The sequence below is a fragment of the Danio rerio genome, chromosome 15 (assembly GCF_052040795.2).
Source record: "Danio rerio strain M-AB ecotype USA chromosome 15, GRCz13ab, whole genome shotgun sequence".
NCBI classification, from domain to species: Eukaryota; Metazoa; Chordata; class Actinopteri; order Cypriniformes; family Danionidae; genus Danio; species Danio rerio.
In genome coordinates this window covers 24,282,831-24,299,961 of record NC_141035.1, presented here as the reverse complement: position 1 = coordinate 24,299,961, position 17,131 = coordinate 24,282,831, and the positions used below count along the sequence as shown (strand labels likewise).

The window sequence follows — 17,131 nt, the reverse complement described above, 5'->3', positions numbered from 1 at the left end:
CACTAGTTTTAGTTATAAACTATAGCAAATGGACAATAAAGTTACTTAACTGAAATAAAAACTATTCAAATGATACAGATTTTTCAAGGTGAAAAAGATACAAATTGCTAAAACTTTAAAAGTGCTGTGTGTAAGTTTTTTTAACTCTTCTACAGCATAAAAATATTATATGTTTATAGTTCAACATGAGGTTATTAGTTAGTAAATAATATAAATATTATGAATGAAAACATTAGGTCAGCAAGTTAGATTGTAACCCCATGTCCTAACAACATGCTACGTGACAAGATTTGCAGTGATAAGCAATTTGACTGTTTGCATCAGATAAAACACAGAATAGTGCTCTTAATATACTCCCGACAAAATCTAATTAATACATATTAATAAATACCTCTTTACATTATTGAAAGTACATGCTGAATCACTGATATGTGTTGGCTTGTACTGAGTCACAGTTCTAAAGTTCAATTTCAAGCAGTTTATTTTATTTCCAAAATCCGAGGTGAACTATCTGCTGCTGCTTTCAGTAGTATGGCAATAAATGTCTTGTAAAATGGCATCCAAACTCACATTATTAGCATTTATGACTGAATATAATACATGAGGTGTACCTGAGGTGATCATGTCATCAAGTTTTCTGTTCACATACAAGAAATAGAAGTAGTTTTTAAAATATAAATTTCAGGTCTTGGTTAGGACAAAAACTCCTTTTAATATGGAAATATTTCTTCTATCATGTGTCATTGCTTTTATTTAGAACACGACTTAAATTAGCCTTAAATCAGCATTTAGGCTTGTAGACAGGCTCGCTCCTGTTGGTTTCCTCAATCTGGCAACCTGCGCTTGCGTGTGTTTTAAAGCACGTGTGCAATACCTAGTTCAACCCCTGGTTGTCAAACTTACATACTGCACCTTTAAGTAATTAAAATAAAAACAACGACTGCTACTTAATGAATATAGCAAAACACGGGACCAAACCTTTTTGACTTACATTCTTTAATCAATTCAATCAATTTAATCAATTCAACACAAAAATGAATGTTTTGGAGAACATTTCATCTTTGTCCAACTATCTGTTGTGTTCCCTGAAGAAAGAAAACACTGTGTGGAACATCACAAATGTTTATTTTAAGTTAAAAGTTATGCAAACTAAGATCTGATTTTAAATATTCATAAAGCAAATGTAATAGCATTTAAATGATACTAAAGCACTGTTGAGAGTGCCATGGTGGTGAGTAAATGATGAGGGGATTGTGGTTTTTGGCTGAACTTTATCTTTTGGGATCCTAAAGGCCATATGAATCTCATTTCATACAGCATCACGTTGGCGTTGAAGCGAGAAACAGAATGAAATATGTAATACACACTCAATTTCTAAATGATTTTTCTGCATTTTCCACGATCGGCTATGGGAAATTTGTTCCCTATGTTCTGTTAACACACGGTTCCAGTGCATTTTTTAATGCACTTGGGTTTTTTAGTGGATGGATTTACAACAGGATAAGCAGTGGTTATTATGGTCAGACCATTCAGCTCTTTGCGATTCTTGTTGGTTGTCTACATAACACATAAAACAAAATTATCCTAAGGAGGTCTATGACAAGACAGGCGAACGGTAAACAGGCCAGAGCAAACATCTCTGTGGGATTTGTCTGGCTGGGCTGGTTGTAAATATCTGCGCTGTTGAGGGGAGAGGAAGTGACAGGCTTGTTGAGCACTTGGCTTGTTTATGGCTGTGTGTGGCCTGGCCCTCACCCTGCTGGACAGACGAAGCCCCCCAAAAATAAAGCTCTCTCTCTGTCTCTCACTCGCTGAGCAATTCTAAAACAAAGTGAGCTGTCTACAGATGGAGCATTTTGAGCTATCATCATCTGCCACTGCTTGCAAAAATGTAAATTAGCTAACATTCCTTTTTGTTTAGGCACTTAAAAAAGTTTAAGAAATACCCAATAAGCAATGTGCAGTTAGCTTCCGTTCTGACACTGATAAATATGTGTTTAACTAACACCTAATCTAAAATTACAGTGGTGTGAAAACAGTTGTTTAAGGGTTAGTTCTCCCAAAAATGGAAGCTCTATTATTGATTACTCACCCTCATGCTGTCAAAGAACTGAGACCTTATTTAATCTTCACAATACAAATTAAGATATTTTAGATGGAACTCTAAAGCTTTATTATACTCTATAGACTGCAAGATTCTGATTCTGACTGACACTGAGGAGAAGAAACTGTTGACTAAAAGTCATTGTTGTTTAATGTGCGCACAAAAGTATAGTTTAAATTTAGCTACTTTTTTGGTGTGTGTGTTTTTTTCTGGATTTTGAACGAGTCGGGAACTATTGCTGTTTATGGAGGATGAGGGAGCTCTCAGACCTTAATATTTGTTCTGAAGACGAATGAATGTCTCAGTAATAAATGACATGAGAGTGAGTAATTAATGACACATTCATTTTTAGATGAACTACTTTAACGAAGTATTTGATAATAATTATATGGATTTTTTAATGTTATTTGTGTTGAAGCAAGCTGATACCCAATTCTTAAAAAATGTTTATCTCCTTATTTTCTGCTTAGTGATGTCACACCAAGTTGTTCTTCAGTTCCGCTTAAAGTATATTGGATCATAAACTGTTTTGTTTATCCTTTCTGGTTAAAAGTCCAGTTATGCTTTATTTTCTGCTTTATGTCTCACAGCTGTATCTGCACAGCTTTAAAATAATCATCTGTGAATAATTGCTGATGGATGAGTTCAGCACAAGCGCTGTACTAGTGGATTTGTTCACTTTTAGCATTCACCTTGAATAAGGACTGTAATAAATTGAATGCGGCAAGGATATATACAGTTGAAGTCAGAATTATTAGCCCCCTTTGAATTTTTTTTTCTTTCGTTTTTAACTATCTCCCAAATGATGTTTTACAGAACAAGGAAATTTTCACAGTATGTCTGATAATATTTTATCTTCTTGAGAAAGTCTTATTAGTTTTTTTCCGGCTAGAATAAAAGCAGTTTTTAATCTTTTAAAACCCATTTTAAGATCAAAATTATTAGTCCCTAGTTTTTTCCAATAGTCTACAGAACAAACCATTGTTATACAATAGATAAAAATAAATACAAAGAAAAAATAAATCATTTATCAGAAATGAGTTATTAAAACTATTATGTTTAGAAATGTGTAAAAAAAAAATTCTCCGTTAAACAGAAGTTGGGGAAAACATAAACAGGGGGGCTAATAATTCTGACTTCAACTGTATATATTTATTTGTTTTTATTTATATATTTACTTTTTTGTGTGTGTTAAAGGATCATTTCTTTTAATTTTCTTGTTGGTTTAGTCCCTTTATTAATCCGGGGTCACCACAGCGGAATGAACCGCCAACTTATCCAGCTTGTTTATACGCAGCGGATTCCTTCCAGCCGCAACCCATCTCTGGAAAACATCCACGCATTCATTCATACACACATTCATACACTACGGATAATTTAGCCTACCCAATTCACCTGTACCGCATGTCTTTTGGACTGTGGGGGAAACCAGAGCACCCGGAGGAAACCCGCGAATGCAGGGAGAACATGCAAACTCCACACAAAAACGCCAACTGAGCCAAGCCAAGATTCGAACCAGTGACCCTTCCTGCTGTGAGGCGACAGCACTACCTACTGCGCCACTGCGTTGCCCTGTGTTAAAGGATAGTTCATTTAAACTGAACATTTCCTCATTAAACCTTCCTGGATTTCTTTTTACTGTTGAGCACAAAAGAAGATATTCTGAAGATTGTTGGGGAAAAAAAACAGCCATTTCTTATGTGGTATTTTATGTTTCAACTTAGGCCTGGAGCTTAAGGCCCATATCATTATTACTATCAGATCCTTCAATTTACCTCTTCTTGTGTTCAAAAGAAGAAAGAAAATTTAACAAGTTTGGAACAAGTGAAGGATGAGTAAATGATGGCAGAAATATCATTTTTGCTTAAAACTTTCCTAATTATTTTCCCGTTTGTGATTAAATGGGCTGTGCAATCCGATTTAAACTTTAGATTACAATTTTCTGAACTGCAGTTCCACAAAAGAATGAGACTGGTGATGCTTAAGCATAAACAGGGTTCCCACGCTACTTTAAAGTACTTGAATTTCAGACATGTGAATTCAAGGCCTGGAAAATACTAAAAAACAAACATTGAAAGTGCTTAAATTACTATTGAAATCAAATTTGTTTATGGATTTATTTCAACTATTGTACTCAATAGTCAGAAACAAAGCAAATAATTTAGAAATTACATTTAAATCATGTACAATAACATTGACAAATAATGCAATTATTTTTCAATGTTTCAGAATCCACATTTGAATATCACCAGTAGTGAGTTCGACAGGTTTTTATTAAAGTTATTTTGAAAATATTCAAACTTATTGTAAATAAATATAAAAAAAGAATTTTAACTACGTTAATTCAACTTTTAAGTTAAATGTTAAGTACTGTAAGGACTTTTATGGCGCTACATATGCTGCTGTATGAATTGCAAATGTCTTGATTTAAAAATTAATGGTGCTTTAAAAAGTCCTTGAGTCTGCTGTTTATGAAAGTGTGGGAACCCTGCATGAAAAGCTTTTTTGAAAAACCAAATAAAAATGTTCATAAAAAGAGTGAATGTCAAAAACAACAGTAACAACTGAATATTCTGATGTTGCAGTGATTATAAAAACATAAACAAAAAATAATAATGTGGCTAAAATTAGATTTGATGGTAAGTTTAATAACTTATTCCATTTGTAAGCATGGCAGATAGTTTCTTTTTTAGTACAAAATTTGCTCACACTACATTTTGATCGTCCGTTTGTTCAATTTAAGTTACGTTGCATCTACATGCCAGCTAGTTCTCATTAGATTATGAGTAGACCGTTAGGTTGGGGTTAGGTTAAGTGTAATTTGACATTGACTTAATATCAACAGATATTAAGCAGACAGTGTACTAATACTCAAATGGACCATCAAAATAAAGTGTTACCCAAAACCTGAGCTTAATTTACTACTGTATATTGTGCAGTGGACGAAAAATGACAAGATGCATACGCAAAAATGAAAAAGGAGATCAGAATGTCAAATTGGGCAGACTGCCAAAAAAACTGCATTGTTGTCTGAGGCACTGTGCATAGAGGCATTAATTTGCCATATGTTACCATTTGTTCAGTGTAAAAACAGTTCATCCGGGATTCACCTCACATCATTGCTGCATGATGAGTGTGAAAGTGTCTTGCAGATGGGATGTCCTTACTAGTAAAGATAATGGAATGTTTACTTGTACTTCTGGCATGTCATATGTTCCATCTTAGCTATTTATGAGGATCCATGTAAGTTAGGATGCTTCCTGTATAGGTAGTTGGCAGCGAGACCATTCACTAGGTTTTGGACCAAAGCTAAAGTCTCTTGCTAGTCGAACGGCATTTGATGTCAGTCTCTTTCTCCTCTTTTTTTCAGTCTGTCACCTTCTTCTCTTTCAGTCAGTGTGTCTCTCTCTGACTCACTCTTTTGCTCTCATTGTGTCGAGTCCCTCTATCTGCAGCCCGACTAATAGGATTACCATAATGAATATCACAAGAGCCTTTGGCAGTGAGAAGCTTCTAAGACTAATTAAAGCTGTGGAAACCAAGGTCCTCTCATCTGAGGGATTTATCCATAATGTCATAGAGATCCTTAGTAATAATTAAGCCTTTTCTCTGCTCGTATCCTCACCTCGCTGTGGCCCTGCAAGCCACTTTATTGATATCTTGGTTTCAGGGTGTAATCTGAACTTTGATAAAGGAGGATACGTTGTAGGAGAAAGAAGGCAAGAGGTTTAAAATACCTTTTTTGCATATCAGTGAGCATTAAAGTGGTCTGGAATGAATGCCTTTTAGTGAAATGCTCTTGTAAATCTAGTGAATCAGATGAGCATTTAAAAACCGCTCTGATGGGTTCAGTGAGTGATTTCTTAGACTGCTTCAACTAAGGTTAAATTTAAAGGGGTTAAAGTCACCTTGAAATGAAAAATTTTTGGAAATGTTAAGTACGCCCAGAGGGTTTAAAAGTTTAGTGCTAAATATTTCATTGTTCCTTTTAGAATTTAGTAGGGATTAATAATTAAATTAAATAAAACAAACTAATTTAAAGGGCCCTAGAAAGCTGACAATTGCTTATTTTATTAGATTGAAGCGTTTATTATAAACTATTAGAATTCGCCCTATAGTGGTTTTTAATCAAACTATGGTTGCACATTATTTTATGGTGTCCTTGTTATACATTAAAGCACTGAGTACTAGTCATTAATCACATATATTTATTAATGTTAGGGGCAGTGTTTTGAAAGCATTACTTCCAAAAATTGTTTAATTACTTTTATACATCATTAAAGTTGTTTTAAACAAATTACTTTGTTTGAAAAGAAGCTTATTGAATTACTTGACTCAATAAATATACACAATACAAATAAAAATGTTTTTTTTATTGATTTATTTTTTATTTTATGGCCTTTCAGACTTAATTAACATGTCAAACACTTGTATCAAAATACTAAATGTTTTAGGGCCAGAACACACCAAGACGATGGTCGGCTGTTGGACTTTGTTGGCCATGCTAGTTGAATCGGTTTGGTGGGTTCCACTCATCGGCTTTCGTTGAGTTAATTTCGAAGCTCATTGCCCCAATTCAGCTTTTAGAATCAATGTCAGACCAATAGCTGAAGAGACACTCTGACTGGTTATTCAGCAACGAATCAAAGAATGATATTTGCAAACAATATGGATTATTAGATTATCAGATATATTTGCATAAGTGAATCGCTCTGTGGTGAATATAAAATTACTGTAATATTTGTGTTAACTGCTGCTTTGTTTGTGGCATCGGAAGTTCAGTTTAACTTTGCGTATTGAGAAAACATACTACTAAGATTGACATGCCTTGCACAGATCCAATGTTAGTCAACAACACGCAGTTGGGTTTTGTTGAGGCTAGTTCTTTGGCATTGGCTTGGTGTCCTTGGTGTGTCCTTAGATACATACTATATATTGAAATTATTTTCCTTCTTATATCATTGACTTACTGTATACATGTATGTTTATCAGACAAATCGAACCTTTTTTAGTTGAAAAATGAAGTTATTCTGTGCTTAAGTACAAGTGCTATTCTGAGCTTATTTATACAGGACTTTTGAATTTCTGCAGTATGTTTTTAGGAACTGCAGTTACTGTACTGTAAGTTACGTAAAAAAATAACAAAAAGAAATAATTGACCTTTATTGACCTTAGCAGTAGTTTAATTAGAGTAACTAGTTACTTTGTAACTAATCAAACCCAACACTGGTTAAGGGTTAGGATGGGGGTTAGATTTAGGGTGGGTTGCATGTAATTATGGTAATTATGCTAAATGTATTGTTATCACTATAATAAAAAATGGGACATGTCTAAGTTCCCTGTAAAAGGACATTCATTGTAAAAGAAACTCAATTTCATTTGACTTTTCATCGATCGACAGCAAACAACAATGATCCATTCAATTCCCAAAGGACAAAATCAAGTCTTGTCCTACTTTCTTTCCCCCCCAAGAAGCCATTTCACTCACAATTGGAAAGAAAAATCTATCACCTCTTCAATTTCATGCTGATTTGAACTGAGCTGTGTTAACCGACCAAAAACTCATCCTTTAATATAGAACACTCATTTATTCCTGAATTAAACAAAAACCATTACACTCTTTGTCTAAAATTTGCAAGCAACTAGAGAAGACAATGTAATAAGTTTCATCATTCAGGTTCTCTCTATGTTTCAGATTGCAATATATAGCTTGAATGAAACATCATTAACTTTATACAGCATTGCAGGACTTCTCACACTGTGTTCCTTCAACATCTACACATTCTCACTTATGCTCAAAACCCGGATCTCTTTTCCAATGGGGAGAGACTGCCAGCACAGTACGGCTGTTGTTCCAGAGATAAATGCCTCCTCCACAAAGACGGCAAAGTGACTCCAAAGCCAAATATTCATTAGGCCGGCTGTGCCAGAAACGATTCCATTCATGTGGCATGTAAGAATAGACGGCTTCTTACAGGCGAATTTGACTGTGGAGTTTGTAGTCAGGGAATGTTGGATGTTATGGCAGCTGAATGAGAGATGACAGTTTGCTCAGAGGGGCTGTTTTGTGGCTAACTGCCCATAAATGCTTAATGATACTGTGAGTGCTACAATTGGAGGGTTGCATCTATGTGTCGGGTGCAAATGGAACCTTGGGAGAAAATTTCCGACCTCTGACCGCCTGACAGGAATCATTAATGGCTCAATCAAACAAAATAACACTGTCAGTCGTCCTGTAGAGCAGATCTTTCTCTTTCTGGAAGGTTGCAGGTATGATGATAGTATTGATGTACAGTAGAGTAGTACCTTTTAGGCTTTGAGAACTAAATACAGTTATTTGCATATTCAAAAGAGAGCATGGTTTTAAAATTTGACTCTAGCATGTGGAGCTTTAAAAAGGTACAGTATTTTAATATACTTTTTTATGTTTAATAAGTTAGTTTTTTTGACTACATATGTTCTGTTGTATTGAATTATATTGTTGTGGCAGATTTAAATATTATATTATATTATATTATATTATATTATATTATATTTTATTATATTTTATTATTATTAAAATATTACATTTATTAAAATAAAAAAATCTACTACCAATTATATTATAGTATATATTTATGATATTTATTTAATTTTCTTATTTTCCATTTCATAACCAATTAGATAATTTAGAGTGTAAAATATTCAGAGTGCGCATGTTCTCCCTGCATTCGCGTGGGTTTCCTCCGGGTACTTCGGTTTCCCCCACAGTCCAAAGACATGCGGTACAGGTGAATTGGGTAGGCTAAATTTTCCATAGTGTATGAGTGTGTGTGTGTATGTGTGTATGTTTCCCAGAGATGGGTTGCGGCTGGAAGGGCATCAGCTGCGTAAAAACTTGCTGGATACGTTGACGGTTCATTCCGCTGTGGCAACCCCAGATTAATAAAGGGACTAAGCCGACAAGAAAATGAATGAATATTCAGAGTGCCTTAGTGTCCCACCAGTGATGATTTGCAGCCACATCACACTGCTACAAGTGTGATATTGTGTTTATACAACAGTTCGACGGCACAATCGTGTATATAAAAAAGAAAATCAAACACGGGAGTTTAAAACAGTGGTCCTCAACCATTTTGTCTCTACAGACCGGTCAACGATTGACAATTTTATCACAGACCAGGATGAGGGTGGGGCTGGTGATTGGGGGATGACAAGCTGACAAAACTTTGCTGTCACTCTGATACACAAATACAAGCTTCAGCTGATCTGTCATTTCTTGTCATGTGACTTGCGGTGCACTTGCGGGCTATTCAACTAGGCACGTCTGAATGGAGCGAGTGCGCGCAAACCGAGCACCTTCATTGGAAGTAATGAGCTTGTGCGAACTATTATATTATATTTAATACTTTTCTTTAAAAGATGTTAAATCCATTTTAAAAATGTGATCTGGTGCTTGTGTTTGTCATAAAAATGTATTGGTTGTATTGGTCTATGGCATCATTAAGCTGTTAAGGTACCATTTCCAAGGACTGACATCTGCATCTGGTTGTTGCAGCTTTGTGATTTGATAGTTGTTATCACACACTTTGCTCTCTTAAGCTCTCCCGGCAACAGCGTGTGTTTCCAGAGATCTGCCTCGTCTTTGCTCTCTAAAGCCAGATTGTGTTTTGGCTGCTTCCACAACACTGCAGTCTGTTCCTGGAGACAGCCGTTAACGGAGAGATAAATCAATAGCATGAATGGTGTGACTAAAATCGAGGCAGTGCGGAATGGCTGAGAAAGAAAACACTGAGCCTTTTGTGTCTTTAAACAAGGAAGTGGTTAAACTTGTTATTCAGGATGATGGTGCTTATAAATACGCTTTTATCTGACAGGCTGTCTTCCTGTTGTTCTCACATCGACCCAGTAAATCCCTGTTTTGCTGCCTGTGTTTATTAATATTGTTAGCTGTTATCGCTTCCATCTTGCAATCCGTTTCGGCCCCGCAGTTTGATCTAGGAAATTGAAATAATCCTGATTATTGTAGGGAATCTGTTAGTTTGCTTTTTTGGATTGTCAGGTTTTCACATGCTAGCTAAATAAAGATGGATAATAAAAAACATTACGTGTTCAGACTGGCAGGTTTGGTTGGATTAAAATGAACTCTGGTATGATTATTCTGTTTGTGTGGTTCGTCTCACAAAATGTTAACACCATACAGGTGGACCAAGACTGCTGAAAAGCCGAGTTACGGTCCATTGGCAAACAAAAACTTGTACAATTTGACTGAAATGTGAATGCAACACACAACACAAAAGACATGCATACTAACAAAAACAGGCCATGATGTTGAGAAATAAGTGATCAAATGCATGCAATAGCTATATTTACATCCACCTATTCTTATGGGCATTTTGGATATGCACATACAAAATGGTTGATGGAAACGCCAAGATGCACATTAATAAAAAACCTATATGCATAAATTACGATGGAAACACTTTTTAACAAATTCCACTATGCACATTAAAAAAGTCTTAATTCTAAAACACCTTCACCATTTCAGTATTAGTGTTATTGTATTCTTATTTACCTCCAGAATAGTCAAGAGCATCATCTGTGCTCCGTGCCTTGTGCCTTCAAACTACACATTCATTGTATGTCTTCTGAGGTGCAAGTTATTTATTAAATGACGAAAAGATTGACGCAGCTTCTCCTAACAGTAAATTCTGTTTTTACTTTTGATATCTGGTGTTAGTTAATCAGGAAGTGACGATTTTGTTCTCTTTGACTCAATGGATGGAAACTGCTTTATTAACGCGTCTTTTATGTGATATTCCAGTTTTGCGCATGAGTTAAATTTGCATCTTTGAATGTAAACATAGCTAGTGTCACAATAATATCCATTACAGTTTTATAAAGGCTTTGGGAAAAGTTTCATCTTAGATCTTAGTTTGTGTGTAAAATGTAGTGGTGACTTTGACACGATACATAAAGCCTATATCGCAATACCAATATAAATAAATACTACTGCATTAAAAGACTGTTGGCTGAGAGAGAGTACACAACAATTAAAAATAAAGTAAATACATAAAAAATATAAAGTATATTTGGTCTTATTATATATAATATAGTAGTATTATTTATTATATGCATATTTATCTTTGTTTTTAAAAAATAAGCTCTGATTTGTCCACCTGTCAGGTTTTTGACCATATGGGGCATACCATGTGTATTAGGATATAACTCAGGTTTTTGACCACACTTCGTTATGATTGTTCATTTATTAGTTTGCTGGAAATTAGAACTGAATTTAGAAATAGTTTTGATTTTTGAAACAAATCTTTGCGCTTAACAAACAAAATTATTATGTATAGGCTCATGGATGTCTGTGCATACAACACGTTTCCCTATCCACTAGAGTGAAAGTGAAAGTAAACAATGAGGAGGCTCATCTCTCATTCTCGCACGTGGATGCTCTGTTTAGCTGTTTTCTCTTTAGTGAAGTGTTCAGTTTTTCAACTTACAAAATCCGCCTTGTTAATAGCAAATGTGCTTTGGCGTGGTGCAACTCGCTCTTAAAGGGAATGGGAGATGACACTGATTCTCTGATTGGTTTATTCTCAAAACACACCTATAACTCATTAAGAGAAAAAGTTCAACCCAGTAAGACCATGCACCACGGCACAAAGTGGATTTTTACGTCCTTAAAGTAGCAAAAGTGCATTCTGACACGCCCTTAATGCGTTTGCGTCCTTGCGCATGGACCGTCAAAATAGAACCCAATGTATTCATTTAGGGTATCGGGGGGAATCTTAAAAAGTGTTATTATTCACTGAAATTTTCTGTTGTTGGTCTTAAATTATTTTAAACAGGCCTTAATTTTCCTATGTGTATATAAAGCTACCCAATCTGGCCAACACCCATCCAAATCACTATCATTCCATCTTAATGAAAGTTTTAACAAAGGTTTATTTATTAACTCTTATTTATTAACTCTATTTACCATCTCTATTTATATTTATAAACATACCGTTTAATTATATTCCTTACAATGACAATTTTTTAAAGTGTTTTTTTATGTTTTAATTGGGCCTTTAGAAAAAATCCTTAGCGTTTAGCCTTGTACGTCTGAAATGTCATTCATAATAATCCTAAAAAGTTAAATATTTGACTTGATGAAACCTGTAGAAACCCTGTGTATTGCTGACATATATTTTCCAAATCTCTCTGATAAACATCCAAATGTGGTTTTAAATGAGATGCACATCAGATATCTGAACATCTGACCTTTTTCTAAACTTATGTATCTGATTTCCCTTGAATTCCAAGTCACCGCAATTCAATGGTGATGTATTCGCCCACAAAGATAGCTATTTAGTGTTCCGAAGCAGACATGAAGCCTGTATGCTCTTGCACTATTGAGGTGTGACTTTTTGAACCTGATGTAAGTAACTCCTACTCACACACAGCTTGATTACACTGACAGCTTGTCGGACAGAAGAAAGACTGATTGAGCCTCTTGAACTTCACCATTGATTGAAGCTTTAAGGAAGAAAGTGTCAGAGAGACTTGAAGATGGGGGAATGAGTGAAAGTATTCATCCCTCATGATGCATTGCTCATTTTAGACAGAGACACATGTAGGTTCCCGGGAATCTGACTAGACTAGTATTGCTAGAAGCAGAATCCCGTCTCTCTCTTATCTTTGAAAAATCAGCATGTTTTAGAAGTACAAATGAGACTGGCTGTTTTTTTTTTCCTCTTTCGAATCCCCAGTTGTCCTTATTAAGTGGTATCGGATACAGGAGCCCAGTGAAAACAGTGCTGGCGGAGCAAATCTCTGTGTCGGCCATTTAGAGCTCGTTTATAGTGATAACATGACACGGTTTATGGCAGCTGAAGGAGTCAGATTACTGTGTAAAAATCTTTTATGACTTAATTTTCATTATTTCACTGCACTACATGCCAGTTTTCAGTAGCAGTGAAAGTCTGTCCGTCCTTCCATACCCATTTTTAAATATTTATTTATACTTTAAAATTATTTCTTTTATAACAGGTTAATAATACTACTATTCAGAGACCAATAATTACAGAATTAACATTAAATGCAATATTTTATTATTAATGACTATTTATTAATATACAGAAAATAAATATATTAAATTATATTTTATTTTATTTTGTTTTATTATATTATATTATATTATATTATATTATATTATATTGTTATATATTATATTATACTATATTTATAATTAATATATTATGCTATTATTATAATATAATTATAATATTATAATATAATAAAAGTAGTAGAAGAGTATTAGTAAACTTTATTGTTCTTGACAGGACATTTATTATGGTCATCATCATATTGCTACAGACATTTCAGAAAAACAAACAATAAAAACAATACAAAATACAGTAGTTACAACAATTATAATGCTAATTAAGAGAAACTCTTGTTAAATAAACCCACTGAAACTACAACAAATTTCTTATAACGGTTCAACCTACACTTAGGGACTCTATATCTCCTACCAGAGGGAGGCAGTTCATTATGTGAAAACAAAAAAAAATATATTTGGATCATTCAGAATCATTTCTATCTAATAAAGGACACAATTCTCATCTAAAACTTGAGGAATAAAATATTCATTGTACCCAACAATTTTCATCCTGTCTTTAAGTTAAATAGTCTTATAGTTAGATTTACACTATACAGATACCAAACCACACTGTGATACCATACCTGACAATGCTTTCAAGAAATGCTTTATAAAACAACTTTATATACTACTTGTTAACTCTCTGGTGTAAATGAGAACAACCCCATTCTATGAGTGTTTTCTATGTAAAAGAACTGTTAATGTAGTTGAAGTCAGAATTATTAGACCCCCCCCCCCTTTATTTTTCCCCCCCAATTTCTGTTTAACGGAGGGAAGATAGGGTGCTTTCACACCTACACTTTTGTTTCGGAACGTATCTCGTATGCCCAGTTAGGTTCGTTTGGCATATGTGAACAGGGCAATCGCGCTCTGTTCCGCACTAAAGTAATCGCTCCGAGATCGCTTGAATGAGATGGTCTCGGCTCAATTGAAACGAACCCTGGAGCGGTTCGATTGCAGTGAAAAGCGATCCGATCCGAGCGCGGTTATATCACAGTGTTTTATGGATATGTAATAGGCTTACGGCTATATGAAGAGAGAATTATGAGTGGGCTGGGAAGTTTCGCGAGTCTCCGTATGCCCGCAAACGAGTGATGATCTCGCGGTAATCTCGCGTCTCCCTCTCGGTCCTCAAATAGGCATCGTCGCGCACCCTGTCAATCACCACCAAACCACCACCTCTCCTGACAGCTGAGCGGGACTGCAAAATAAACCCTGACACTCTGACCAATGTGAGGAGAGTTTACTCGCACGTGACTTGTTGTAGCTCTTTTGGCCCGATTAGAAACTTTGCAATGTGAAAGCGAATCGCACCAAGAGCAAAGAGCAACAATGTAACAATTGTAATCTCTGTTTTGGAACAACTGAATCGATTCACAGGTGTGAAAGCACCCTAAGACTGATAGTTTTAATAACTCATCTTTAATAACTGATTTATTTTATCTTTGCCATCATGAGAGTAAATAGTTAGTTTTCAAGATACTTCTATACAGCCTGAAGTGAGATTTAAAGGCTTATCTAGGTTAATTAGGTTAACTAGGCAGGTTAGAGTAATTAGGTAAGTTATTGTATAACAATGGTTTGTTCTGTAGACTACCGGAAAAAATATAGCTTAAAGGGGCTAATAATTTTGACTTTAAAATGGTTTAAAAAAATAAAAACTTTTTATTAATGCTTTTTATTCTAGCCATAATAAAACAAATAAGACTTTCTCCAGAAGAAAACATATTGTCAGACATACTGTGAAAATGTTTTTGTTCTGTTAAACATCATTTGGGAAATATTTAAAAAAGAAACAGAAAAAAAATTAAAATACTATAAAATGGGGCTTATTATTTTGACTTCAACTGTAAATGCCCATGTGCTTATAGGTCTCTGACTGAGTAGGATGGTCATGTACAACCACCTGACGATGGTCACCTATATACTGTGGGTCAAATACCATCTCTTCTGTTTTCTCAGTATTTATTTTTAGCTTATTTTTTTTATCACACCAGTTAACAAACAAGCTAATTTCTGACTGGTAGATAACACTATGTTTATAATAAAAAATCAACAATTGAGTAATACAATAATTAAGATGTTATTATTTATTTTGAAAACATTAATTATAAAATAAATTATATCATATATATATGATTATTAAAACAAATATTTTATACTTTGTAATTACTAAAAATATATATTTTAATTAATAACAATAATATGCACAATGGTCATAAAATCATGTCATGAAAAATGCATTTATTTTTCATAGTCCATTCATCATATTGTTCTTATTATATCAATGCTGAAATAAAACAATTAAAAATAAGTTTAATCACTTTTTTTATTGAAAAATTGCTCAATTATTATTATTATTATTATTATTATTTCATGTTCATTAAAAAGATTTTTACTTTTACGTGTTTATTTATTTGTTTTTACTCTGAGGATATGTTTGTTTTTAATTCATAAATTCTGTGTATTTTATTTTTAGGGGAAAGTTTGAAAATAATAAAACTAAGACAGTCAATAATTTGTCCTATGTTGTATTTTATACTACTATGTATGATCTTGTTTAACACCAATATAAAAATAAATAAATAAATTAGAACAAATATAAATATTTTAAAAATAGTTGTATTGTTATTTTATCTAAAAACATGACAAATTCTAATATTATATGGTATCAAGTTTGTTTTATTTATGATTGATAACTCGATGTAAACGTGTTTCCACAGGCATTATTGGGGAGCCACGAGTCTCAGTCTGTCCAGCTCTGGGTTTCTTACAACCGACAGCCAATGAGAGCAGCTCAGTTTAACACCCGTCACCCAATCACAGTAAGCTCCATCAGCTTCCTTTACTTTCCCATGGATTTATTCTTTTTAAAAGCTTCATTTTGTTTGCCTATATTTATGTTATTCTCTGCTTTTCTCTGTCTGCAGGAGTACTACATAGCAGACGCTTCAGAAGACCAGGTCTTTGTGTGTGTGAACCACAATAATAATGTCACACACCTGTATATCTCAGACACACAGGGCCTGTCCTTTTCCCTGTCCCTGGAGAATGTGCTGTACTTCAGCCCTGATGGATCAGGAAGCAACACTCTTATCAGGTACGTTTTAACACTGGTGTGTTTGTTTTGCAGGTCCATAGACACTAGCACAGCGAAGTGTATTTACCCAAACAGGACAGCCATATGTTGGTTTGGGAGCAACATTTGTGTTAAGCCATCATATCACTAACCCTATTCCTAAATTTTTTTTTTGTTATTGTCTTCAATAGTTTTGACCTCATTCAAAAAATATGTTTGGCTTTTAAGTTCAGTGGTTTTGACCTCATTTTTAAAATGCTTTTGCCTTTAGGGTCAATTGCTTTGATCTAATTTTTCAACAAAATGTTTTCGGAGTATCTTCTGCATATAAACCCACACACACGCACACGCACACGCACACACACACACACACACACACACACACACACACACACACACACGTGTGTTTATATATGTGTGTGTGGGTGTATATGTCTATTTAGCTGGTTGTTAGCACAAAATAAAGCCAGACAGGCTTACCAGCAGGCCGAAGCAAAGTGTAGCACTGTTGTATAAAACTGAAGGGCCCTATTTTATTATAACACTGCTTATTACATGGCAACTTGCCTCAAAGCTAAACAGTTAGACAAAAAAAACCTTGAAATGAGCTTTAATATTTTACCATCCTTTTTATTATATGTAAAACTCGCAGAAAGATTATTGCAAGATTCGTTGCAAGATTATTCACAATACCCAAATTAACTTGTGTTATTATTTTAGCTGGTTCTAATCTTATATATCTCTGAATGGCATGACTGACCAACCAGAATCAAGCATTTCAGAGAGCTGTATAATAAATTTAATATTTTATCCCTGC

At 34.4% G+C, this 17,131-nt stretch overlaps 1 protein-coding gene across 4 annotated transcripts in view; it reads left to right on the top strand.

Annotated features, from left to right (window-relative positions):
* sorl1 (sortilin-related receptor, L(DLR class) A repeats containing) overlaps nucleotides 1-17,131 on the top strand; it is a 129,152-nt gene that overhangs the window by 53,891 nt on the left and 58,130 nt on the right. For all 4 annotated transcript variants that reach the window (XR_015509351.1, XM_087284023.1, XM_087284024.1 and 1 more), the window contains exons 7-8: nucleotides 15,959-16,060; nucleotides 16,166-16,335. Coding sequence is in view for 3 of the 4 variants with exons in the window: in XM_087284023.1 (XP_087140149.1) it covers nucleotides 15,959-16,060; nucleotides 16,166-16,335 (272 nt within the window). In the remaining variant the exon portion in view is untranslated. The remainder of the gene's footprint in view (nucleotides 1-15,958; nucleotides 16,061-16,165; nucleotides 16,336-17,131) is intronic.